At 35.6% G+C, this 25,497-nt stretch overlaps 1 protein-coding gene across 24 annotated transcripts in view; it reads right to left on the minus strand.

The window, feature by feature from the left end:
* The window catches only part of NOF1 (U3 small nucleolar RNA-associated protein), a 48,250-nt gene that overhangs the window by 11,379 nt on the left and 11,374 nt on the right, over positions 1–25,497 (minus strand). For 4 of the 24 annotated variants that reach the window (XM_088848476.1, XM_088848459.1, XM_088848479.1 and 1 more), the window contains 19 exons: positions 25,076–25,199; positions 23,659–23,759; positions 23,382–23,513; positions 20,971–21,051; positions 19,625–19,818; positions 17,353–17,425; positions 15,305–15,364; positions 15,184–15,222; positions 15,008–15,096; positions 14,628–14,692; positions 10,606–10,652; positions 10,480–10,539; positions 9,136–9,207; positions 8,386–8,415; positions 5,149–5,243; positions 4,187–4,292; positions 3,638–3,700; positions 3,265–3,336; positions 2,494–2,901 (listed from right to left, as the gene is read on the minus strand). In XM_088848476.1, coding sequence (XP_088704602.1) covers positions 2,794–2,901; positions 3,265–3,336; positions 3,638–3,700; positions 4,187–4,292; positions 5,149–5,243; positions 8,386–8,415; positions 9,136–9,207; positions 10,480–10,539; positions 10,606–10,652; positions 14,628–14,692; positions 15,008–15,096; positions 15,184–15,222; positions 15,305–15,364; positions 17,353–17,425; positions 19,625–19,818; positions 20,971–21,051; positions 23,382–23,513; positions 23,659–23,759; positions 25,076–25,199 — 1,611 coding nt within the window. In that variant the 3' untranslated portion in view covers positions 2,494–2,793. Of the gene's footprint in view, positions 1–2,493; positions 2,902–3,264; positions 3,337–3,637; positions 3,701–4,186; positions 4,293–5,148; positions 5,244–8,385; positions 8,416–9,135; positions 9,208–9,346; positions 9,696–10,207; positions 10,246–10,479; positions 10,540–10,605; positions 10,653–14,627; positions 14,693–15,007; positions 15,130–15,183; positions 15,223–15,304; positions 15,365–17,352; positions 17,426–19,624; positions 20,525–20,970; positions 21,052–23,381; positions 23,514–23,658; positions 23,760–25,071; positions 25,200–25,497 lie in introns of those variants that run through there. The other 20 variants (XM_020671160.2, XM_088848446.1, XM_088848460.1 and 17 more) reach the window with 11 other exon arrangements.

The raw sequence follows: 25,497 nt of genomic DNA on the forward strand, positions 1-25,497 counted from the left end.
TTTTTTTATTTTATTTTTTTTAATCTTTTTTAAATTATAAGTCGGACCGATCCAAACCCAATTTAAGAAAATCAATTTGGGTCAATGGGCGAATGATCCACCCCACCGATCTGATATTTAAAACTCTGGTTGAAAGTAAAGTATGTGATACCTTCACCCCACCGATCCGATATTTAAAACTCTGGGTGAAAGTAAAGTATGGGATACCTTCACAATTAACCTTAGCCGTCCTATGGGAAATGCCTTGTAGCGCCAATGACAGCGGTAAAGTTCAATTTTTTTATGTAACGCCTTGTCAGGAGGATGCACCTTTATTACAAGAAGGTATTGATCGCGTCCTATATATCGCACCATGTTTAAAAATTAATCCTGAGAGATCTAATTAAACAGACCTTTCTTTACAGTTTTCAACAAATTAGTGCCTTCGCAGATTTGAATTTAACATGCATTGGAGCTCTTTTGCATATATGTATAGAAGTGTTCTTTCAAAATCACCTGCTGTGTCCAGGACGTATTTATGCACCTGAAGTGTTCTTTCAAAATATAGAACTTTATAATGCCGTGTTTAAAAAAACAGAAAATTTCGTATAAAACTCTAGTTTCTCATATTATTTCATCGTAAACCCTCTTTCTGTTTTTCTTTCAAACGGCATAATGAAACGCCTAAAGATTTCACTGAACCCTATCATCTCTCTCCCTCTGTTATTGACTTTTGATCATAAAAATTAACCCCAAAAAATCTTATTATACCATTTCAACTCATTTTTTTTTTTAATGGATAGAAAGAGGAAAATAGAGTTAAAAAAGTTTTTGAATTGAAATGATATAAAAAGATTTGTTAAGACTACTTTTTATAATCAAAAGCTAATAAAAGAGAGAGATAAGAGATGAGAGGGTAACGTCAAATACTTGGGATTTCCTTATGCCACTTAAAAGAAAACGAAAGGAAAGTCTACCTTTGAAATAACATGAGAAATTTAAATTTTATACGAAATTTTCCTATAAAAAAATCAAAAGATTATATGCTCCTGGTGCGAGCAATACCATCGATAAAAATCTTTAGTGTTTAGGAACCCAAATTTTGCGTTTTGAGGATGGAGTCTAAACAAAAAGGAAGATAAAATAACATCCCAAGATCTAAAGACTGCAAAAGTTTGTAGAACTACCATGAACCTCAAAAATCCCTCCAAAAAGGTTGTTTTGATATTGAAAAAATATCTAATTGATCATTACCACATCAAAATATAGAAATAAAGAGAAAAGACAAATTTTAAATCCCAAAAATAGCACATCTTGCAATGTACTATCTGGCCTAACCATTTTCAAAATTTTCATGTATTTATAGATTTGCCAAATTTGAATGATTTATGAAGTTTTATAATTAAAGATGAAAATAAACTATCACACCATCCTATTAATTTTTATACCAAAATTGAATCTTATGACAATTTTGGAGGCTCGTCTTAATCTTTTTTATTAAGAAAAAATGAGAATAGTTACAATCATTTTACACCCTTTGTAGGGAAACATTGGCAACATCAAATAATAATTAGGTGTCTTACTTTGATTGTTTAAGGTTGCAAGTTGCACCTTATACAAACCACACCCTTAAAAAAAGTCCAATCTAAGGTTTCATGAAAATAAAATCCAAACTTTTTTCTAAAAACTTTGGGTGTTTTTTTTTTTAAATCGAAAATCCAACTTTATTCTCAAGAATATTCATAGCAATTCAATGGAGGTATAAAAACTCCATATTTAGAAAAGCAAATTGTTTCACGAGTCAGCAGGCGCAAGAGCCCGCGGAATTACAAACACCCATCCTAAAGATGGACATTATCCAAAGTGTATCATCCATAAATAAGATATAGACGGTGCATAAAAACATATACTACAAATTATAGTTTTAATTGCAAAAGTTAATAGTTTTAATTTTAAAAGTTAATAGTTTTAATTTAAAAAGTTAATTGTTTTAATTTTAAAAGTTTATTTTTCTTTTTATATTTGTGATCATCTTGGCCCAGATGATGAATCAACAAAAAAAAAAAAATCATCTAAAATGAATCTTTGTTGGGGGCAGCATATGTACATATGAGTCGGCCGACTCATGGGATGGGAAAATACTCATAAGCAGGTCTTTACCCGGGAGTAAAAAATTGCGCTCCCGTGCACCCCTGCAGATGCACGCTATATGCGCTCCTCAATAAAATTGTCAAGTTACTAGGTTATATGCTTATCCCCAAAAGCTAGATATTATGATTGCAAGATGTAGAGAGAGAGAACGAGGAAATGTCATGGAGAGAGGGAAGTGGAATATATCGTAGAGAGAGATGATTTGTCAAAGGTTTGTGGACTCCACAATTGAAAAGCAGTAGTAGTTTGTCAATCTCTCCCTCTCTCTCTCTCCCTCTCTCACACACACAAATGAAAATATCTCTCTCACACGCACAAAATGAAAAACAGCAGAAGCATCTCAAAAGGATCTCTCTTTCTCTCTCTCTCTAACATCATCTGTTGTTATAATTTAGCCAATATATTCCAAGTACAAAATTATACAGTGGGCTAGATTTGCTGAAAACATTGCATAAAACACAAATTTTTTTATGCAAACATTTAAATACAACATTTTTTAAAAGGAACATAAATTAAAATACACTCGGCAATTCCGCAAGGCATTTCATGCCTAGTGGATGGATAGCTTCATGAAGCGCCAATCTCCTGAACTTTCTTTGACCAATTTACTTGATCACTTCCTAAATAATTCTTAAATTTTTTTTGTTGAAAATAATTTTTGGTTCACCAAAACAAAAATGTCTTCTTCTCTGAGGATGTGGGATCCTTTTCTTTTTTTTCTTTTGAGAGCAGCATCTTTTTCACATTAGATGTCCCTACAATTCTCTCAAGCTGGACCAACAAACCAAAAATTTTCACTTGATAATTCAATAGACTAAATATGTCCAAGAAAAAAAAGCTGAAACCAACAAAAAGTTTAAAATCAAACTTTAAGGAAAATTATAGCCTAGACCAATGGTGTATGCTTATAGTATACTGCATGGTGATATCCAAGTCCATTTCCAATGATGCATAGTGGATTTTATCCCTAGTTTCCAAAGATGGGACACAAAACAAGTACAGTTAATATCCACTACACAACCAAGAACACACAGTGAAACGTCGTGATATTTTAGCATATACCATACATCAATGGTGCATAATTTATTTTTCCCTTATTTGGAAGTATAAAGGAGTAACGGAGGGGATCAATACCTTGAGTTTATCAAATTCTGTAAAGAGAACTGTGCAGAAAGCATTTTCAGTCGCTCCGTGAATATTTAGTATCTGCAAGAAGTAGAATAGTTAAGATTTTCAATTGTGCAGAAGGAATAAGGTAAAGCATGCTATTGACTGAGAACCATAATCAATTGGGATCATCAATTCCAATGAAATGATGAATGGCGATCGATAGTGTCAGAGATTAGGGGTCCCAGGCTTGAAATCCATTTCATACAGGACAAAGATAACTATCACCCATTGGAGTACAATATACCATTTCATAAAATAAATAAATATATCATGTTGAAACCTAAAGAAATGGTTAGGCTTGGACTAGAGATTCATTACATCAAACCTATACATGTACCTCCGAGTAGAAATCTTTTCTCTCAGGTAGGGAGTAAAAGATCACATCCTTGATGCCACGGATCTGAACCAGGTGAAAACCATAAAGAAATAGATCAATTAGAAATACAACTTTAAAATGCAAAAAAGACCACACTATTATCAACTGTACATGCCTTGAATCCATAGAAACTTATAATAATTATTTGAAAGAAGCCCGAGTGTCTAAATATATATTTCGAACAATGGCATTGTTCTCTCTTCCAAGAAGAGAGCTTATTGTCAATTCCATGTTTCTGGAGAGTTGGCCAGGAAAATGGTTCGTAGATACAATAAGGGATACAAATGAGAGGTGAATAGATTAGACTAGTTAAATTTCGAAATTCACCTTACTTCAAGAAATAAAAAAATCATCTTCGAGAAAAAAAACACCCTCAATCTTCATAAACAAAAGAAAACAGGCAGCAGCAAGAGGAATCCCACTTAAGAAACACTTTGCCAGAAAGCTATTATTAGGAAGTGTCTGAAAGTATGAAACATCATTAGAAGGGATTGGTTGGTGAAACCCAACCTTGTACCGATGATAGAAATGAACCCTTTCAGTGTACAGCATGATTTTTCGTTTGCCCTCAAAAAACCACAGGCGTGCACGAGATATATCAGCAGGCTTTGTGTACCTAACGGGAGGAACAAAGTATCGCTTAGTGAATGTAATTGCAAACATTTCATGTCAACATGTATCAGTTCTTCCAAATCTCATGACATTTTTCCAATGAAAAGGATCAAGTTAAAATTCATGAGGCCCATATAATAGCAGTTAACAAAATATAAATTAAAGCAATTGTTAATGGTTTTTTTATGGGGCCTCATGATTTTCATCATGGCATGCCAAAAATTGGAAGGGATTACCAAAAAAGCCCTTCCGAGATTTAGGATCCTTTCAAAACTCTTGTTCTCACTCAGTGAATAATGGAAGACAGTGTACAAGTACATATAACACAGAAAGACATAAGAGATACCAATGAAGACACTCAAGAACGAACCCGAAATGAGAATGTTACAACTTTAAGAGTCATGACTGCTCTTCCCAGTAGAACCCAGGATAGTAATCCACACATTTTCCATTTCCTTCCATGACTAATAATAATAATGGCATTTTCTCTCCAATCTATGGTACTGAGAAAGTCCCTCTAATTTTATTCAACTAAGTGCAGGTACCACTCACACTGGAGAATGGGAAAAGATAATATTTTGAACTAAAAATATGAAAAAAAAAAAACATTACCCCAGATGGAATTCAAACCATACCCCTCTCTATTTAGACTAGTATAAATAATTAGACATTCTCATTTCATGGCAGGCCAATTCATCACAGCGGTTCCAAGTGAAGAGCCACATGAGGAAAGCAGACCACCTCCCCGTGAACAAGAGATGAGTTCAATTTCCGTGAAATCATACTTCAAAATACGCAAACCATATTTTAGCTCAAGTTCAAAAGCTAAGAAATATTCTTAAAAAGGAAAAGAAACTTACTCCCCAAGCAAACAGAATGAAGAATTTTGTGATCTCAAGAAATTTCTGACCCTGATGAATTCAGCAGTTGAACTGGTAAACAGCATAATACCACCCTGCACAAAAATGAAGAGGACGGAAGCATGAAGTATAGAATTTGTTATCAACCAGCATAGTCGCAAAAACACAACAACATGACAATATGCAATGAAAGCATAGTCCACGTCCCAGTTGCGAATATTAAAAATATCTCAAGAACATTACCAACGGAAAACTGGAGGAAGGGCACAGACTACTTTATTCAAACCAATGTTGTTAAGAACAGACATTGGCCAAACCGGTGTCCTCACTGACCCGGGCGAACCGGTCAGGCAGGATGGGTACACTGGTCAGACCAATTGAATAAATTAAAAACTGGAAAGATTGGAAAAATGAGAGACAAAAAAAGAAGAAAAAATAGCGAAACCTATGAAAAAAGAAAATTAAAAATTATTAGAAATCTTCTACACCACAATACCAATAACCAAACCACAAATCTTGCACCCAAACCACCAAACACACTTCACAAGAATGACAATTTATTAACCCCATAAATGGAAACATCATCATCATCATCAGAGCCTTTTTCCAGCTATTTGGGATTGGCTATACGAATCTTGGTCCGCTACTCAGCTCTATCAAGGATCATACCCTCAGTGAGGCCATGAGTCCCTATATTTTTTCTCACTACTTCCAACCATGTCCTTTTGAGCCTACTCCTTGCCTTTTTTAAACCTTCCACTTAAACCAACTCGCACCTCCTAACATGTGTTATACTGGGTTTGACTACACATGGCCAGCCCACCTAAGTCTACTTTCTCTCATCGTATCACCTATTGGAACCACACCTAAGTTCTCCCTCATGTGTTCTACATAAAAAAGGAAACACACAAACAAAAACCCATACAGAACAATAAAACAAAAAAAACACTTAAAAAGCCCCCCTAGTTTTCTCCAAAACCATTGAACGAGTATGAATGGTGATTAAAGGGTATTAAATGCCCAAAAAAAAAATCATCTATTAACATAATCATAATCATTTAAAATAATTTATTGCCTAATTACATTTGAACATTAGAGAAACAAAAAAACGTATAAATTAAGTCAATTTTCATTAAAAAGAATACCCAACATCTTTGATATGGAAGAAATTTTGTCCTTCAATATTTTCCTTGGTTAAATCGATATTGTGTTAACCAAAAATAGTATCAAAAACCTAATTTTTTTACAGAAAAGAATGCATAAAAACTGCCAAAACCAACATTAAACTTATTAAAACAAAAGAAGCCACGAATACAAGAAACAATCAGTTGCATTGTTTCGAAGAACAAAATCATTTCTCGCAAAACCCCAAATTTTTTCTAATTTTCCAAATATAAAAAAAAATTAAAAAAAATGAGAAACGTACATTGGGCTTGAAGAAGGGGGGACTGATAGCCAAAATTCCCCTCAAAACTAACCAGATTTTTGCCCAAGAAATGACTGTTTTTGGGTATAGAGAGAGAGAGAGAGAGAGAGAGAGAGGGAGGGAGGGAGGGAGAGAGAGAAAGTATCCCCAAAGTAGCTCTTTTTCTCTCTAAAATCGAAATCCTCCTTTTTAAACAAAACCATCGCCAATAAAAAATACCAAAATAAGCCAAGAATACTTTAAAAGGATGAAGAAACCCACAAAAAACACATATTTAGGTTTTCCTTTTTTTTTGAGTATTTTTTATCCCATTAGGACCACCTGATTCTCTACTGGACCAGTGAACCAGTCAATCTAGATACTGGACCGGACGATCAACCTGTTCAGTACCAGTTCACTGGACCATCTTGGGGTAGTCAAGACCACAAGCCACCAGGTCACTGGTTTTTCCAAACCAGCCAGCTCAATCTGGTCTTAAAATCATTCTTTGAGATAGTGTTATAAAACTCAACAAAGTTGACTTGGACTCAGTAAGATGCCAAGTCCGAAAGGCAGTGTACGAAGTTCGGAACAGGGTACATGTATCCTGCATGGACATGTCCAATCCCAGACTAATAGTATAGATCCACCCAAATACAGTGAATCGGTACAGTACAAGCCCAAGTATTATACAAGTCACATAACAAAAGAAAAGGAGGGGGGAGGGGGGTAACTCGCCCATCTTTTTCCTTTGTATTTTCAATTGGAGCCTTCGACCTTAGTGATTTATGCCAAAATTCATTCTTCAGTTAGATTTTGACCAGACATTTCTATTAGAAGCCTTAGATTTGAGAATTAAACACTAGATTTGACAAGTTCTTGAGATAAAAAAAATGAGTCATGTTTTTGCACAATTTTGAATGATTGCAATTTATTCGCAATTGATGGTCAATCTTCGATGAATTTTGATCACTAGACTTATTTTGGTTTCTTGATGCAACCAATCATAGGATTGATCGCACACATAAAAAAACGATTTGACAGATCTGAAATTTAGATTTATTGTTCATCATTTAGATTTACTATTCATCCGGAAATCTCGAAACCAAATTGCTTGCCTGATGAAGCTCTCACTAGGTTTGGACGCATCGATTCGCATCGTAACTCAAAGATCAGGGGATCAGCCTTAAATTTTTGGCATGTTTCATTTTTGCAATTTGGAATCATAAAATTGATTTATGTTTTGCTAAATCAAATATACTTATTTATACTTCATTTGGTATATACTTTATTTTTTATGATTTTCTTTTTTTCTAAACTCTGAAATTCCCATCTTTTAGATTTCTTTTTTTTTTTTCTTTTTTCTTTGCCAAGCCAATAGCACCAACATATGCCTATTCCATGTTTTACATATTTTTTTGGATTTATATGTGCTTTGTATCTTTTATAATTTTCTGATTTTGGAATTTTTATTACAATTTTTAGTTATTTTTTGACATACTGTTGCCCCCTTTTATGGGTCAGACGTGACTTAGACGAGTCTGAGCTGATTTGCCCCAGTCATCGGGCTTAGGCAGCTGCCAATTCCACTTCCCCAGCAGTGTTTTAAAACACTCACTTAAAAAAAATTAAAAAAAAAAGATTCCCCCACCCTATTTTCTATAAGAAGCAATCTTAAAATACCACAAAAGTTAGAATAACAATGAAGGGAAAGGACACATATGAATGCAGTCTTTTTAATTTTATTCTTTTTTTTGGTCGAATGAAGAATGCGTCATAGTTGCACTCGCATCTAAACTAAGAATGTGAAAATTAGTGAAAAACTGAGTTACCTGAAGAGAATCCTTAATCTTTGGGAACACCTGTGACAGAAAAACCATTATCAAGTTTGATCCATGATCGAAAAGAAGAAAGAAATGCATTTTCTAATTCAAAATTCAAAACCACTGTTGGAAAAACCGGGCGATCTAACCGGTAACCGCCAGTTAGATCGAAACCAGCCAGTCTGTTTTGGCTGGTTTTGGTAACCGACCGGGTATTAAAAAAAATTCAAAAAAATATATATATAAAATCCCAAAAATAATGGATTTTATTTCTAATGTATCTTTTAATTTTTTAATCATTATGGCAAAGATTGGAAATTATTTTGGTCATTAATACTTATTTTTACATTTTTCCATCTTTTTTAGAAATCGACTCTTTGAAATTCATTTTTTTTTAATTAATTTTCAACTTCATTTGGATGTGCTTTGTTTAATAGTTATTTAAATATACTTTTCATATTTTATTAGATTTTTTTTTGTATCTTTTTATTTTTTTCAACACTTTTTTGACCGCTTGAGACTTGTCCAGTTAGAACAGTTGGCTCTGCCGGTTTACCGGTTAGGCCGGTTGAACCGCTTCCGGGCCTTTGTCCAATTAACCATTCCGGTTCGATTTTGCAAACACTGGTCAAAACCAAGCATCAAATTATTGCATCCTATGCTTTCACCTATTGATAATCCATTTCCATAACAGCAGATCTTACAAAATAACAAGACCAAAAAAACGTGCATCATCAGCATCATAACCTTTAGACTTACCTTCTTAACAAAGAAACTAAAACGTGCATCATCAGCATCGACAATAGATGGGGCATCAAACCGCTCAAAAACCTGTAACAGTTGTAAGAGGATGAGTCTTTAACTAGACCAAAAAAGAACTAATCTTTTCAACCCAAAGGAAGAACGATGGTGCAAAGAAGGGAGTACATATACTCATGAACAATATCTTAAAAAAAAAAAATCAGAAAACCTTGTCATACTAGAATGTATTTGGATTCAATAAATTCACAGCCATTGAAGAACTTCATAGATTTCACGGCAAGTTGGTAGCTTTATTGCTCAAAGGATGTCCTTCAATACAAGTTGGTAGGAAGTATGGAGATTCAGCGTTGCAACATATGTGGCAATCATTTTCCCAAAATTTGTTCGCATACACTCGATCATTCATCCGAGAACATCCATAAGGGATAACCACCAAAGGCCTAAAACTTTTTGCCAACTTCAGAGTTCTCATTTATAGGCAAGAATCATTTGACAAAAATGGCAACACAATAGTATATAGGAGGTTTACTCCTTTGTTTGCTGATGCGAACATGGCTCTGTCATGGCCAAGTCAAATCAGATCAGAGCGAAATCAAAACTAAAAAACAATGGACACTTGGTTTATACATGATTGGGCTATTTGCAGTACAAAACATCTGAGTTTTCCTATGAATCATATACTCGGACGAGTCACAAAATCATGAGAATTTTGAAAATAGCCCTAATACTAGGCAAAGCTTTTTTTATCCCTAATTACACTGAAAACCATGAATTTTTTTTACCTTTCCTAGGTTCCCTAAAAAACCATGCTCCTCCAACCCAATAGTAATTACTAAAAACCTAATTGAAACTGTAACACAATATACATAGCATAAAATTTATTTTGCTGCATGTAGTTCCAAGTAATGTACAAGTGGTTGCTATAGTTAATTGTGAAATGTACATTTTGAGGTTGAATTATCTTAATAAATTACCTACGCATTTTTTGTTTTTATTACTTTTACAAATATGTTAAATAAACTAAAAAAATTCCAAGTCGTGTCTCTTCAGATTAACCGAGTTGACTCACCTGAGCACGAAGTTGACTCCACTTGGGAGCTTGCCAAGCTGCATCCAAGTCCCGATTGGGAGAACATTGGTTTACTCTTGAGCAATTGCAGTTAATATATTGCTGTTCTAGACATTCTCCTTTCACAATGTATGTCTCATTGAATATCTAGAATATTACCTTACTAGGGACTTAAAAGCCACTACGATGTCTCCAGATCGAACAGTTCTCAAGAGAATGCATAACTTACCTTTCCTATTAAAAAGAGAGAATGAGATAAAAAAAAGGCATACCTGCCGTACAGGAAGAAGCACATTCGGAAGAACACCTTTATATGCACAAAGAACCTTAACCTGAAACGAGAGAAGAATAAATCATATGAAATATCTCACAACGAAGATCAAATATCAGCAGCATACCTTTCCTTCGTAGTTGACACAATGTTGATGGAACAATGCATTCATTTCTGTTTGCAGAATCGCATAGCATATCAAGTTAGTTTGTACTAAACAAAGGTTTTCGTTGCAAAGAACTAGTACAGAAACTTGTGAAGATATAATAAAGCGAAAGAAACAAGTGGTACCGTGATGCATGGAAATTTGAGGAAACAGTAAAATTAACAAGAAACAAGCTAAACACAAGTACAATTCAAAGAGACCTAGGGTTCTTTTTCAAACCCAAGCTAGGATTGCAAAAGCCTAAGCTTTTCTCTCTTAACCCCACACACCTCTTATATTATAATTTAATGTTTCAATTCCTAAAAATCATGTGGAATGACCCCCTCAAGGCCCCACACACCTCTTTTATATTATAATTTAACATTTCAAGTACAAAAAGTGTTCAAACAAATAATACATTGACCCATTTATGCTAACTTCAATTAAATTTGTAATGACAATTTTACCCCAGTACTGTATCCACGAATAATACTTATGAATTGTACTCACAAAATAAATAAATAAAAAATAAAAAAACCCTAGAATTCCTTAAAAAACTCAAACCTCTAGAAATAAATTGTAAAACTATAGTATATATCCTTTGCAATTGAATAAAAATAATTTTTTCCCTCCGTCATTCTCCCCTAGTTGGAGAAAACTCACCCTTGAGTTTGAAGATGTGCTAAGATTAATTCAGCATCGAAACCACCTTCTTAAACCTTCTTTTTCTTTATCGGCTCCAATATCATTCGTGTCAAAAAGAATTCCTCATGAAACGGATTTTGATATGTATATTGAAGAATCAATGCAAATTTATCAAATACGATTAGAACTCCCATTGAAAATCGTGTAGGAAGCTTCAAACCCAATTTTATGGTGTTTAAAAGTTTTCTCAACATCTATTTCCATTATTTTTTGAAATCAGGATCACAATTTGCAGTTCATGTGTTGGCCAGGTTTCATTTGTGATTGATTCTAATGCCCTAAATTTCTTGAATGCTCTACCTCTTTGATTTAATGAGATCTTGAAAGGCCATGATTTGGATCAGTCCAACTGCTTTCTCTCCATATTCTTCACCCTCTTCCAAAATATCTTCATTATAATCTTAATCCTTATCACAAAGAGATCTTGTTGTTCATCTCAATAGATATTGAACATTGGTGGTGAATCCCAATCAACAACTTGCTGATTTTTTATGCAATCTGTGTCAACATCAGGAATCTCATCTTTTAAATAGAAAACCTTAGAGTGATGCTCCCCACTGTCACTATCGTCATCACTCGACTCCCTACGAGGAACACAAAAGTGAAAAGGCTTGTACTCGAGATTCTCTTAGGCTGAAAGATGACCATCTTGCCCATCATTGAAGCTCGCAAACTGTTCCATCAGTTGTTGAACTTGTCCTTCAAGCTCCTCAATTCTCTCATCTCTGGGATCACGGAGTGGATCTCTAAACCCACCTTGCACGGTCTCATCTTGCCACCATGGAATCGCCAAAATCACAAAACCTAAGCAGATGATCAGCAAAACACCTGCTAAACTCAGCAAGATCTAGGCTTTTTTGTTGATCTAAGGCACAAAAATCGATACTACAGTATTGTCATTACAGTTTTCCAATAACTTCCGTACACTGCAACAGTAACTTCTTTGCTGCAGTATTATCCGAATGAATCGTCGGGCTCGGATATCAATTTGATATAGGGAACTTTGAGGAAACAGTAAAACCAAAAAAAAACAAGCCAAACACAAGCAAAATTCAAAGGAACCTAGGGTTTCTTCTCCACACCCAAGCTAGGGTCGCAAAAGCTTAAGTTTTTCTCTCTTTCAATTTCTAAAAATCATGTGGAATGACCGCCTCAAGGCCCTACACACCTCCTATATATTATAAATTTAATGTTTTTTTAAGTACAAAAAGTGTCCAAACAAATAATACGTTGACTCATATATCTTAATGTAACTTAAAATTAATGACAATTTTACCTCTATGAACAGTACCATGAACAGTAATCATGAAATAAATAAAAACTTTAGAATTCCTAAAAAAACTAAAAACCTCTAAAAATAAACCGTAAAACTAAAATATAATATACATCATTTGAAATTAAATAAAAATATTTTTCCCTCCATCATACCAAAACTAGCCTCAAGGAAGGATAGTACATATTCAGAATTTCTTTTTGCATTTCAATACACTAATTTCTAATTAATGCTGAAAAAATGGACACATACGGGGACATAAAGCCAGTATGAAATAAGTCATAAATCAATTTCAGCATATGGAGCATGTAATATCTGTAGGGAACATCCCTAGCTCTTATAAGGTAGCACACAAAGGCAGATGTCAAAAACAATGCTAAAGAAAATTGTTAGAAAGTACAAAACTCTCCCTGGATAATGCATATCAATTCTTAGCCAAGGAGACTAGGTCCCCATGACTCTTTTTGGCACATTGTGTATTTTCCAGATCCCCAACACATTAAAGCATTTGACTATTTGGCCCCTTGAATTATGAAAGCAACCAAATTTTGGGATCTCTCCCTTCCAACATCATTTGGGGGAAGTATTGGAAAGAAAGGAAATCTAGAATTTTCATAACCATGCTGGTACACGATCTTATTATTCCATTTTGTGCTTAACACAAACAATTCTAGTTATGATGAAATCTTTATTTGTGTCAAGTGCACAGATCGTGTCATTTCCAAAACACTTCAAATAAATCATCATGGGTCTAGAGAGACTAAGGTCCCTTAGGTTATCAACCCCATAGGAGAATAGTTTAATTTTGGCTTGTAATGGCCTTATGCACAACAATTGGTGACTCATCCAACACACCACAGTTGACACTGTCTCCTTACCAACCACAACAACCTTAGGTAAAGTCAAGCACTGCCTTTTCTTATATGGTTACTTTTTTACCTCATCTCTTCACTATAAACACCAGTCCATTGAATCCGATCATACAAGAAATGGAGAGTCATTATATGTACTTAGAGACGTTGGTCTCTGATCCAGCTATATAAGATGAGATCCAAAAATCATGATTTGATTAAATTCAAATGTGCATAAGGGAGCTTTGGACAAGAAATCATGATTTGGAAGTGATGCGCCTGCATTGGAATCTCATCGAGCCACATAGTGCATTGGACTCCAAAGCAAGTTGAGTCCAAAATCCCACATTTGATAAGATCATAAGATACATCACTTTGCTGTTATACGTAAACCCCCAATGATGGATTATCCATTAGAGCTGGAACAAGGCCTGACCCACAGTGATAAAAAGAAAATCAGCTCGCTGTTGAAAGATTTGTATGTCATTTTCTCTAATGATGCAGTATGTGTCCTAATTGAAAACATTGAATAAAATAATCTAGTATGCACTTGTTTCCCACATCATACAAAAAGGAAAGAATATCATCTAAAATTAATTGTAAGGACATGAAAGCATAGAGCTTAGTAAGCTGTATTAGCTTCGCTTAGATAGAGATGGAGCTACGCTAGTTAAGGAATATAATTGTATTTGTAGCTTCGCTTTTAAACCAAAGAGTTTAGAAGACATAATGCCCTAATGAAAGAGAACATTAGGGGGATCTTTCTTTGGTGTTGAAATTTCTGGGAAAGGCCCAGGGAGATTGAACATCGAAGATTCATGAAAGAGGTTTCTTTAGTCTGAAAATGTGGGGCTTCTGCGCAATGCATTGAAAGGACTTAACGGAAAAGCTTTCGACACAAGGGTTTGACTCTTGTTGGGTGAGGGAAGCAGGTGTTCTGGCCATGAAAGCAAGGACAGGAATAGGAGTCACTTGATCGGACATAGGGGGAAGAGCAGAATGACTTTCGATCAGGGCAGGTCGAACGACTTAATATCAAGCACCTAGACTTATATTGGATAGGGTTGGCGATCGAATCCATTCCCTTTTGGCAAGGCGACCCCAAATAGTTGGGATAAGGTTTGGGTGATGATGATGACGATGAAGGACACAAAAAAAAGGACAAAATATTGTACCTGGAGTAACGAAGCCACCTAACAATATTGTTTGTCGATAGAAACGAGCATGCCCATCTAAGTACCTGATCATGAGAGGCAAACCAGAGGAAACTTTAATAACTTCTCATGAGAGTTTCCTATGAATTAAAGTATAAAAAGAGAGAGAGAGAGAGAGAGAGAGAGAGAAAGAGAGAGAGAGAGAGAGAGAAAGAGAGAAAGAGAGAGAGAGAGAGAGAAGAGAACAAATAACTTCCAGAAGCATTAATTGGTTTTCCATAATATGCCTCATCTATTCTGTCGGAAAACAAGGTTCCCTATGTAATCATGGAAAGGACTTAACAAGTAACAATAATCATGTAGATAATATATATAAAAACAAACGCAATAGGATAACCTACCACTTTCTAACACGCATAATATCAGTGTCATGTTGCTTAGATGGTATACAGTTTAGATGCTCCACAACAGAATTCAAATGGGTCCAATTCTGCAATGTTGGCCAGGCAAGGCAGATAGAAAACTAAAAATCAAAAATAAAATAAGCCTTCCAAACATATTCATAACTAATATATACCTGCATTGCTACTACGTCTGCATGATCAATTACCAATACCTGTACAGGATGCACATAAACATGATTAATCACAGCAGGAAAAACCAAACAAAAATAAAAGAGCAAACTATGCATTTCTGACCTCTATAGAAGAGAAAAAATCAACATCCTTTTCCTTCTCACTCTCAGCCTCTGCAATTATCTGACAAAAGCAAGTTTAAAGATGCAATTAGAAAGAGAAGCTGATTCACTTTCTACACTAGACTCCAAACATTAAATCCATTAAAATGAAGATAACAAACTCGTATTCACCCAAACAAAAAGATAACCTACTCTTCAGGTCACGGAGTTTAAAAATATGATCACGAATCTAAATGAACTGAATAACTTGCTAGTGTTAAGATAAGCCTTTCATTCACCCAAACAAACAGATAACCTGCTCATTCAGGTCTTGGAGTTCAAAAATATGATCAGGAATCTAAATGAACTGAATAACTTGTTAGTGTTAAGATAAGCCTAAGAAAGGTAGAGATGTATTACAATAGAAGCATATTACATAGCATCTCTATGACCAATGTGAAGCCCAAGAAACCAACCTAAGCGCTACATAGGGCAACATCATGGAATACTATGACGACTTTTGGACTTCAATCCTGGGCCAATATTCTAAAAAAGGCTGGATCCCTTTAAGCATGTGCATATAATGGCACCTATTAAACTTTTCGACTAGTACCAAAACTTTTGATCTCATATAGTTGGAGAGCTCCTACTACTGGGGAGCATGGGAGTACTTGCAAGGGAACATTCAGGATATGTCCTTCATTTTGCATTGTTTATTTCCATTTCGGAGTGAGCAATATACTCCTAATGCTGAGGATCTCTGATGGAGGGCAAAATTATTCTTATTTTTTACATTTATTCAATTTCAAAGGATGCATATTATAGTTTAGTTTTATTATTTCTAGAGGTTTTTAATTTTTTAGGAATTCTAGGGTCTCTATTTATTTTATTTTTTTATGAGTATTATTCACAAGTACTGTTTATGGGGTACTGTTCACATGGGTAAAACTCTTATTATGAATTTTTAGTTGAGTTAAGATATGCAGGTCAATGTATTATTTGTTTAGACACTTTTTGTACTTGGAGTATTAAATTATAATATATAAGAGGTGTGTACGACCTTGAGGTAGTGATTCCATATGATTTTTAGAAATTGAATGAAAAAAAAGCTTAGTCTTTTGCAACCCTAGCTTGGGTGTGGAGAAGAAACCCTAGGTTTCTTTGAATTGTGCTTGTGCTTGGCTTGTTTCTTGTTGATTTTACTGTTTCTTCAAATTTCCCTACATCAGACTCCAAAGGGATTGCAAAAGGGAGCAGCTGGTGGTACAAATATCCCAAAAAAGTACAGATATTACAGCCTTAGAGATGGATGGGGTCAAAGATGCTGAATTGTGCCATACCCAAATGTAACAATAAAGGAGCTGATAGAAATGGAGAACATATAAAATTGGTGCCCACCATGAACAAGAAGAAAGGGAGATTAAACTCATTAGGCCCATTTGAGGACCTTTAATGGAAAGATTATGAGAAAATTGGAGAGTTGACAACTTTTTTGGAGTTTCCCTTTCAGAATATTCAGAGAAGATAATATAGTTCTTTAGCCAATGCGGGGTCTCCAGGGAGGATCTATTTCCCAGATTCCGTATCCTCATTTCAACTCAATGAATATGTAAGTACCTCATCAACGAATTCAGGTGAAAGGAGATAACTCAAAAGTATACCCAGCTTGTCAACCACATACACCACTGCTGTATGACAAAATAAGTTAGCCATTACTCATATATCTTGATAGAATGGGCAATCATTCATCCATGAATTTTCCTATTTCTCAAGAAGGAATAAATTTTCCAATAGTTAAGAACATGAACCCGATCTGGGAGGCAAAAGATACATTTAATCCAACAAGCAAAGATTCTAATCCCAAGTTAACACGTGTAGACATGATCTTGGAGATCGCAATGAAAATATATCATTAACAATCAGGTCCAGCAAAGATTTTATTCTACATCTGACAAGTAAAAAAGTATTTTGGAGAAATCATAAGAACAAAATGAAGTCATGATAGGGCCAAGAATTTCCAAACAGATGCAGAATTGATATGCACCCAGGAAGATGCTGGAGGACACTTACAGTGATTAGACCAAGAGGAGATGCAATGATCATATCTGAATTGTAGAAGTCAGCGTAGAGCTTTATGCTTTTCCTGCAGAGGCAACATTATAAAAAGTTATTAAGGATAAATCCCGGTACCATGTCTAGGAAATTTGACATCCCCAAAAGCCCAAACCATAACACAAATTTACTACAACAGAGGGCGCATAATGAAGAAAAAGGGCATGAGATCAAAATGTTAGAAGGGATCCCTATTCACCATGTTGTGAACAATATGCACACAATTAGATTAATCATTAGACATGGCCTTACAACTTCAAAACAAAAAAAAAACATGATTGTTCCCAAAAACATCAAATGATGATGGTAGAAAGGGAACACAATACAAAGAACCATATTCTTCAGAGCAATGACACATTAGCTTCAGATCCCAGGTGCATCTTTATGAGGTAATAAGTAGTGTTCGTAAACCCGTGTCCCAGGACACCACAAGAAAGCATCTCTTAAAAAGAAAGAATAATCACGCAACTGAAAGAATTTTCCCCCTTATGAGGGTGAAGCAAAAGTTATGGTCCAAAACCTTCACCAATTCACTTTCCTTTTATCAATCATTCACTTGCAGATGCCCTTCAACTAGCCTAATCTACACATCAAGCGATTCAAGCCAGATTTTCCATCAGGTCTCTTTCCCTAGTGCAATCCCTTTCTCAGAATTTCCTAGAACTAGCAAACAAAAGAAGTTTAACTTTAGCTGCCCCTTTATTTTCCCATTCGCGTTGCTACAACAAGGGAATCAATTCCGATTAGCCGCCCCATGCAATAATCAGACCAGAAACATTGCAGAAGGCTTAGACATAAAGCATGCATTTTTCACCCTAGGCTCCATTCCTCATAGGAAATGGGAACGAGTGTGAGTATGGAATAAACACAGCTAGATTCTCCGTTTCAAAAAATTGTGAAGAGATGATTCTTGAGACAGTGGACGTGTAGAAGCCATTACTTCTGGTCACTTCTCATGATGTGTCAAATTATTCTCACAAAAGAATCACATAATATGATAAAAGAACAACCATATAATATGATAAAAGAAAAACCATATAATATAGTACTCTAGACAAGAAGGGATGGAATTCGAAATGAATACATTCAAGAGAATTTAGGTGTGGCACCAAGAGAGAAAGTAGACTTACCCAATACAACGCTTGTTCGAAGGTGTGAATTAGTTCAAGTGGGAGGCCTAACAGGGACAAGGGGTAAAGGACATGTTTGTGGACTGCTAAAAAAGGCCAAGGGATAAACGACATGGTTGTAAGTCGTGAGACAAAATATAGGAATTTAGGCCTTCACTGAGGGTATGGCCCTCAATAGAGCATAATAGCAAACCAGGAGTTGTGTAGCCGACCCCAATTAGTTGGGAAAAGACTCTGATGGCGACAATGATGATAATATAGTATTTATTTTGGAAGTTTTGTTTATTTTAATATTAAGTTTTTATTCATTTAAAATTCTAAACATAAAGAAGGGATACGCATCTCAAGTTTCTAGTTCATAAATCCAATTATCTCCTACCTGTACCATAGTCAAACATCTGAATCCCTACTATAACTTTGCTGGATTCTTGGATTCTCCCTCAGTAACTTGGTTTTTGTATAAATTTTGTGTACCAGGATCTTGCTCTTTTTGGGCAGCAGACACCCATGTTGCAATCACTAGCAATTTTATTTCTCAATCAATTCCTCATGTTCCCCATGTTGTTGTGTGTGCACACTTAGAGCCATGTTGCAAATTTTCTTTTTAAGGCTCAAAGAATCCGACACACTGTACTCATGTCTATAGCATCGCCACTTGTACCCGTATCCATACAACAGAGATCATTATGCTAAATCACCATCATTTGAACCCATCAACAAATGCTACTTTGCACTGACCACCAACTCTAACACAATATAGCTATCATATTCCACATCTTGTGAAGAATTCTCAGCAAACCACGATTCCTTTCTCCTGAACTTTAGGGAATTATACCCGAAGTACATGTATAACAAATAACCAGGGTTGCCATTGTTGCATGCCAGTAGTTCATTAAGAACAGGACAAATTTTTCAAAACTGTAGAGGACAGCTTCAAACAATCAGATAGAACCTAAGAATAGGACAAAGTTTTCAGGACTGTATAGGACAGCTTCGAACAATCAAACATAATGCTATCACGTATGCAAGCAAGTATTTGCTAGAAAAACTTCATGAATCAACCTAGAATATAAGTATAACATGCTATATGTTTAACATACCGAGTAAATTTGATGCCAATTCGAAAGTGATCATCATTGTTTCCACTGAAGAGGGCTTCAAAGTCAACAGGTTTTGAGGACTTCTGAGGTTTCGCACTCCCTTTCTTATGAGCCAACTCGTTCTGGTTATCATCATTTTCAACCTCTGGACTTCCAAATTCCTCAATAAAACGGTCCATATGCTCCACATTAACCTCCAAATTTTTCAAGCAGAATATCAGTGAGACGGTTAAAACATTTTCATAAAGACTAGAAAGACATGAACACAAAAAAATTACAGCTCAGTAAATTTCTCAGGAGATAGCTATAGCTCCAAGTAATATAATAACCTCCACAAAAAATAAGTGAGAAGTTACTCCAGTTGTATGGAAATAACAGCAACCATATAAATCTATGAACCTATCAACTTCTTTATGCTAACAAGATCTCTCATCTTTACACAGAAATATGAAAATATTAAGCCAAATGAGGCATATCCTCTTTCTCATGATAGTGCTAGACAATCAAAATGAATTAACACCATAAAGATGCCGAAGTAAGACAAAGTTCAATGATTCGCCAACTTCAATTGGTGACTTGCCAAATTGACTGTCTCCAAGAAGCAAGTCGATTGGACAAACAATTATTAATTGCTTTGAATAAGGAGAAAGGGGCAAGTTGAATTATGCAAATAATTGTGTGGCTTTCCAAGTTCAAAACACTACTTGAATGTGTAAGTGAATTCTATAGATGTAAAGGTCATGTACTAAATGAAAGAAGGAAAGCACAGAACCCACAAAAATCCAGCTGTAAGAACTGGATTGAACGATAACGGATACATAACAAGAGAATTCGCCCCAAGGTTGTTCCTATTAGTATAGCTGTTTTGCACTCTTCTTTCCTTTTCTTTATGGCAGTACCCTATCAATCAGTATATAACATAAAGAAAGGATCTGTCAGTCATCTGCTAGAGACATGTTCATCTGCATATGCATTCATGTACAAGAGACTGCTCATCCACAGGCACACAAGTGTGTACAATATTATGCATGTATGCACACATGCAATACTGAATGGAAGAATGTCATGATAAGATAGAAAAACAATCACTGCAACTATCTTCATGATGCATTAAAAACAAAAGGAACCAAACATCAAAAGCACTAAGAATGCAGCACAAGACAAAAGTACTACCACATTCAACAACTCTAACCTAATACTACATTCATAAGGGCATTTAACATTGAAGGAAAAATTACCAATATAATGAACTGAAAAACTTGAAACTAATAGAGCCCAAGATTTAGATACTATATCTTTTACAAGTGAAAAGACAACATTTGTATATGAAGACAAAACCATCATACTCTGCGTGTTGGAGGTGTCAGCTCTATCATCCTCTTCACAACACGGAGCGCAATGCTTCTTAGTGGCAATAAGATCAAAATCTGTCACAGAGGTGTCATAACATGATTGAAAGCAATTATGGATAGAAGAGAATTGCTAGAATAAGGCATTACCAGTAACAGGAAAGGAAGTTTTAAACAGCATATAAATTAGATGTACAAAACAAACAGAATATGACAAAGCAAAACAAGAAACGGCAAGATCTGGCAAGATCAGCCATCAAGAAATGGATAGAACATGACCCTCTTCAAGCTTTAACAAACACAGGAAATCTCAAACCTCCACGTCTTTTTTATGACATTAAATTTATGGATAAATATGAGTTAACAAAAACCCTCGGGATGTAAGTAGAGGCAGCCCACAGATTGGGTGCTCTAAAACTGTAGAATAAAAAAATAAAGCAACAACATACAAAAAGAAAGATTAGATATATTCAATTTGAGATAGAGAAAGTGGGGAAGGGAGGAAAGAGAGCGGAGAGAAGATGACAGACAAAAGATGGACTGAGGTGTCTGTGGAAAAGGTGGGACAAGGTTGCAAACAAGATGTCCTAGGAGAAAAGCAGCAATCAAAAAAAAAAATAGAAAACAAGAAAACAAGAAAGAGCAGAAAAAAAAATTAACACAGATGCATCATAGATAGGCATCCCAGAAGCCGCTGCTCTACCTATAAAGGCCAAAACTGTAAGCACCCAAGAAGTATGAGTGTGCTGATGTGGGTGAGAGCATGGCACCGTTCTTGGTCAATGTAGGTAATTACAGCCAAGCCGCATGCCGAGCACAGGCTCACTTGATGCACTGTCTAGCTCACTTACCCACCAGCGCACACGTGCCGATGAGGTCTGAGCCTCAATGCACCGTGTGCTGCACCAACCTCAAGAGGTAAATTTTCCTAAAAAGCTCAACCACCAGATTTTACTAAATCCCTCCAAGTAGCAGAAGTGTAGGCCTCTTTAACTTGTCCATGGAAGGGCTGGTCATTCATCACTCTGTTCGCTGAGCCAAGGGAGGTTCATGCACCGAAGCCTTGACCAGCACACATGTGCCAAGTTGGGGGTCTGACAGTACGGATGACTAGAATGAAGAAGGTAATGACCTTCCTGGTTTAGGATGTGTAAGAAGACATGTTAGAGGTTTACCCAGTTTTGGTTTGGATAAGGAGGGCCCCACCATGAAGGAAGGTGAAGAAGATGAAATGTTACTATGCATGACATCAATACCATCCATCAATAGAGTTCCTTAATCATGTTCGGAATTAACACTTGGTGTTAAGGCTTCAGCACCACGGAAGAGAAATCAGCATCTCAAGTTAAAACCAAGTCTCTATTTTTCATATTTCAACGAGCTTGCCTTAGGCCTTACATGGAATTGATGTATATTATATCTATTTACCTACAAGTAATCTAAATATTTCCTAGAACTTCTTCTTCTCCAAAATAAGGATCTAGATTCCTTAATAATTGTTATGAAAATAACCCTTGTAACAAGAAAGATAAGCACTCAAATATGGAAACTAGTAAAAAGCTGGAAGCACCAACTAAAAAGAAAACTATAACTTCGTAATATTTTCACCAAACTCTTTGGAAAGGATGACCTAGGGTTTAACCCTCGGTTTCATGGTCACAGGCCCCACCCAAGAGCCCACATAGAATCCTTGAAACATCTCCCCAGAAATAAAAATCTATCCCTTCTAGCCTCTTAAGGGGCCAGATATCAAACCGATTAACAATGGTGACAAGCAAGCCATCCATCTCAATTTCATCCACGAGTCCTGATGTGCATGTGTGCGCATTTGTGTATCAGCCAGCAGCAACGTGCTTTGGCTTTTCTAGGCCTCCATAATGTATTAACATGATGATGTTAACACTCTACATTGACAGAATTATTTCAGTCATTAACAAAATATGAGATGGGTTAACCTAGTATCTTATGTAGTTAAAGACAAATTCTTACATTGATATAGTGACAAAGCAATGTCAGAGAGTATAAACTATAAAGCTAAGGCACATACAATGAAGCCCATAATATCTTTTAGTAAGAGAATCCATTTTTATTAAGCATTGAGGGAATTCAAGTCCCATTAGCATTCGGACCAAGCTATACTCTCTATAGAAAATATTATCCTATCAAAAACTTCAAGTCCAAGAACAGATTGCTGTTCCATCTAAAATATTCTTCCAGAGTGTAAAAGGCTGTCGGAACAATGTCAGTCCAAGTATTATCCAACGAAATGATTATGTCTTCAGAATTAAGACCATCTCAATAAATGTTACTCTCAGCTTGCAGCCATACCAAGTTGAAGTACTGCAAATTTCATTTTGGTCCATTTTTACACCCCATTGTCAATATAAAGTAGCAATATCAATGTGTACCTTTGGACGAGTAAAGCCCTGATCTAAGAAGTCAACACCAACATCAGGAGCGTGTTCATCATTTCGCATCTGCTTGGCCAACTTCTCATTGCTTCTCATCACAAGATCTCTAGTTCTATAGACATGATTCAACTACAAACAATGTGTGAAAAACTTGTCAATACTACATGAGAGGAAGCTGTCATAATATAGAAAGAAGACACTCAAGTATCTATTTAAAAGAATTGACAAAAGAAAACAAACACCATAAGGGAAAGAGGAAAGGAACCACACATACAGAATGTATAATGTACGCATCCATGACATTTGAGTCCTCAAATGAACCTTTAAGATAAAACGGCTTTTTGTTTGTATGTAGTATATCCCTGTAACTATTGCCTGAAAAAACAAAACAGGAAAAAGAATCAAGCATGTCAAGAAACAGGAGCACAAATTCAGACCCCGCATTGTGAATTTCACAGCCTCAGAAGATGCTCCAATCATGCACTAGTGTAACAACTTTTCAATTACTAAAACAAGCATCAATCCTTCAGATATGCTCCATGCCTTTTCAAGCGAGAAAAGCCAAGATCCAGGAATATTATAACTACGTAGATCAATAAAGAACAAATGTAGCCGAAACAACTAAAAAGAATCATCAATACCTATCTTCACATGCCAGGATTCAGAACACCGTATAAGAATTTAAATTTCCTGTTGTCTCCACTAACAAAATGTGTTTTGTTCTCCCAAATGAAGTATTGAACCCTCGCTATACTGACAAGAACACATTTCTTTAATTTTTGGTAGTATAGGCAGTTTCATCAATCAAGAATTATTGGAGCAATTTGAGGGTTTCAATACTTCTTGGAACTTCATATTTCTAGCATAACCTCACATCGGCATTTTGACAAAATTGTCATATAGAAGACATTCTCAGTGATACCAGTCTCTGTGTACTTAATTAGCCAACATAAGAAATCACTAAGCAAAGGATGTGGCATGAAATTGGGGCATCTAACTCTGCTATGCCGCACGAAACATGTGCTCAAGCAAAATAAGGTAGAAATTTCTTGTTGAAATATAAGCAAGTGAACTCCAGAACTTTCCGAAACAGTTTGCTACGTGGAGAAATATAGATGGGTAATAAGCCGTAATCAATATTCAAAAGGGTTGCTTCGCCAACGAATTCTTAGTAATCCACCCAACAAAGCGCAAAACACAGGGTTGCAAAAACAAAAACCCAGCAACCAGGTGAACTAACAAGAAATGCTAACCTCAATGTCATTCGATGGAGGAGTTTAGCGGATTAGCAGAGTTTGGTATGTATACATATAGGTTGAATGAACAGGCAGATGCTCTAGTTGATGGCAGGTTAGTAGGGCTTCTTTATTTGTAGATGATGGATAGCCCAACGTGTACAATGCAAGCCGGTCCTAGGGATATCATACTGCTATCAATCAGAATGTCCTATTTGCTTTTGTACAGTCCCTTCTTTTAATGTAATAGTCTTATTTATTACAAAAAAAAGTAGGCAACAAAAGCAAGGAGGGGCAATGGTCATTGTTTCCACCATTTTTTTTGTCATAGGCACCAAAACTAGTGGGTGAATTATTAAAGTCATGTGAGGCTGAATCATCTGTCTTGTTCAGAAATAATAAGTCGTTCCTTTTGAATATTCAAAGGTATGAATAGAAATAGGCAGACTCACTCACACAAAGAGAAGAACTGTCCCTGCATGGAAGAACTTAAATCTTGCGACCCTGAATTCGCATAAACATCCATCCAATGTTGATACAACTGCACCTTAAGGTCAGTACCAGCTTTTGTTTCTTTTTCCTGAAACACAAAAAGTATATGGTAACATAAGGTTATCAATTAAACACAAAATAGCTCATTTCATTTACCCAATACAGAACTGCAGAACTCAAATGACAAAGAATTAAATCTTATCTTTTTTTGGTAACCGACAATCTATGCAATTCATCAATATGCTAAGACATCATTTCAGAGTCAAACTTACCTTTCAGCCTTGAAACAAACCTTCCTGCAAAACTCAAGTAGCATGCTTTTGTAAAATTAGACAGCATTTTTTACCAGTTCCAAATGAGAAAAGAGTCTATTTGAGATATCATAA

This window comes from Amborella trichopoda, chromosome 1 (genome assembly GCF_054954075.1).
Source record: "Amborella trichopoda isolate Santa Cruz 75 chromosome 1, AtrichopodaSantaCruz75HAP2 v2.0, whole genome shotgun sequence".
NCBI classification, from domain to species: Eukaryota; Viridiplantae; Streptophyta; class Magnoliopsida; order Amborellales; family Amborellaceae; genus Amborella; species Amborella trichopoda.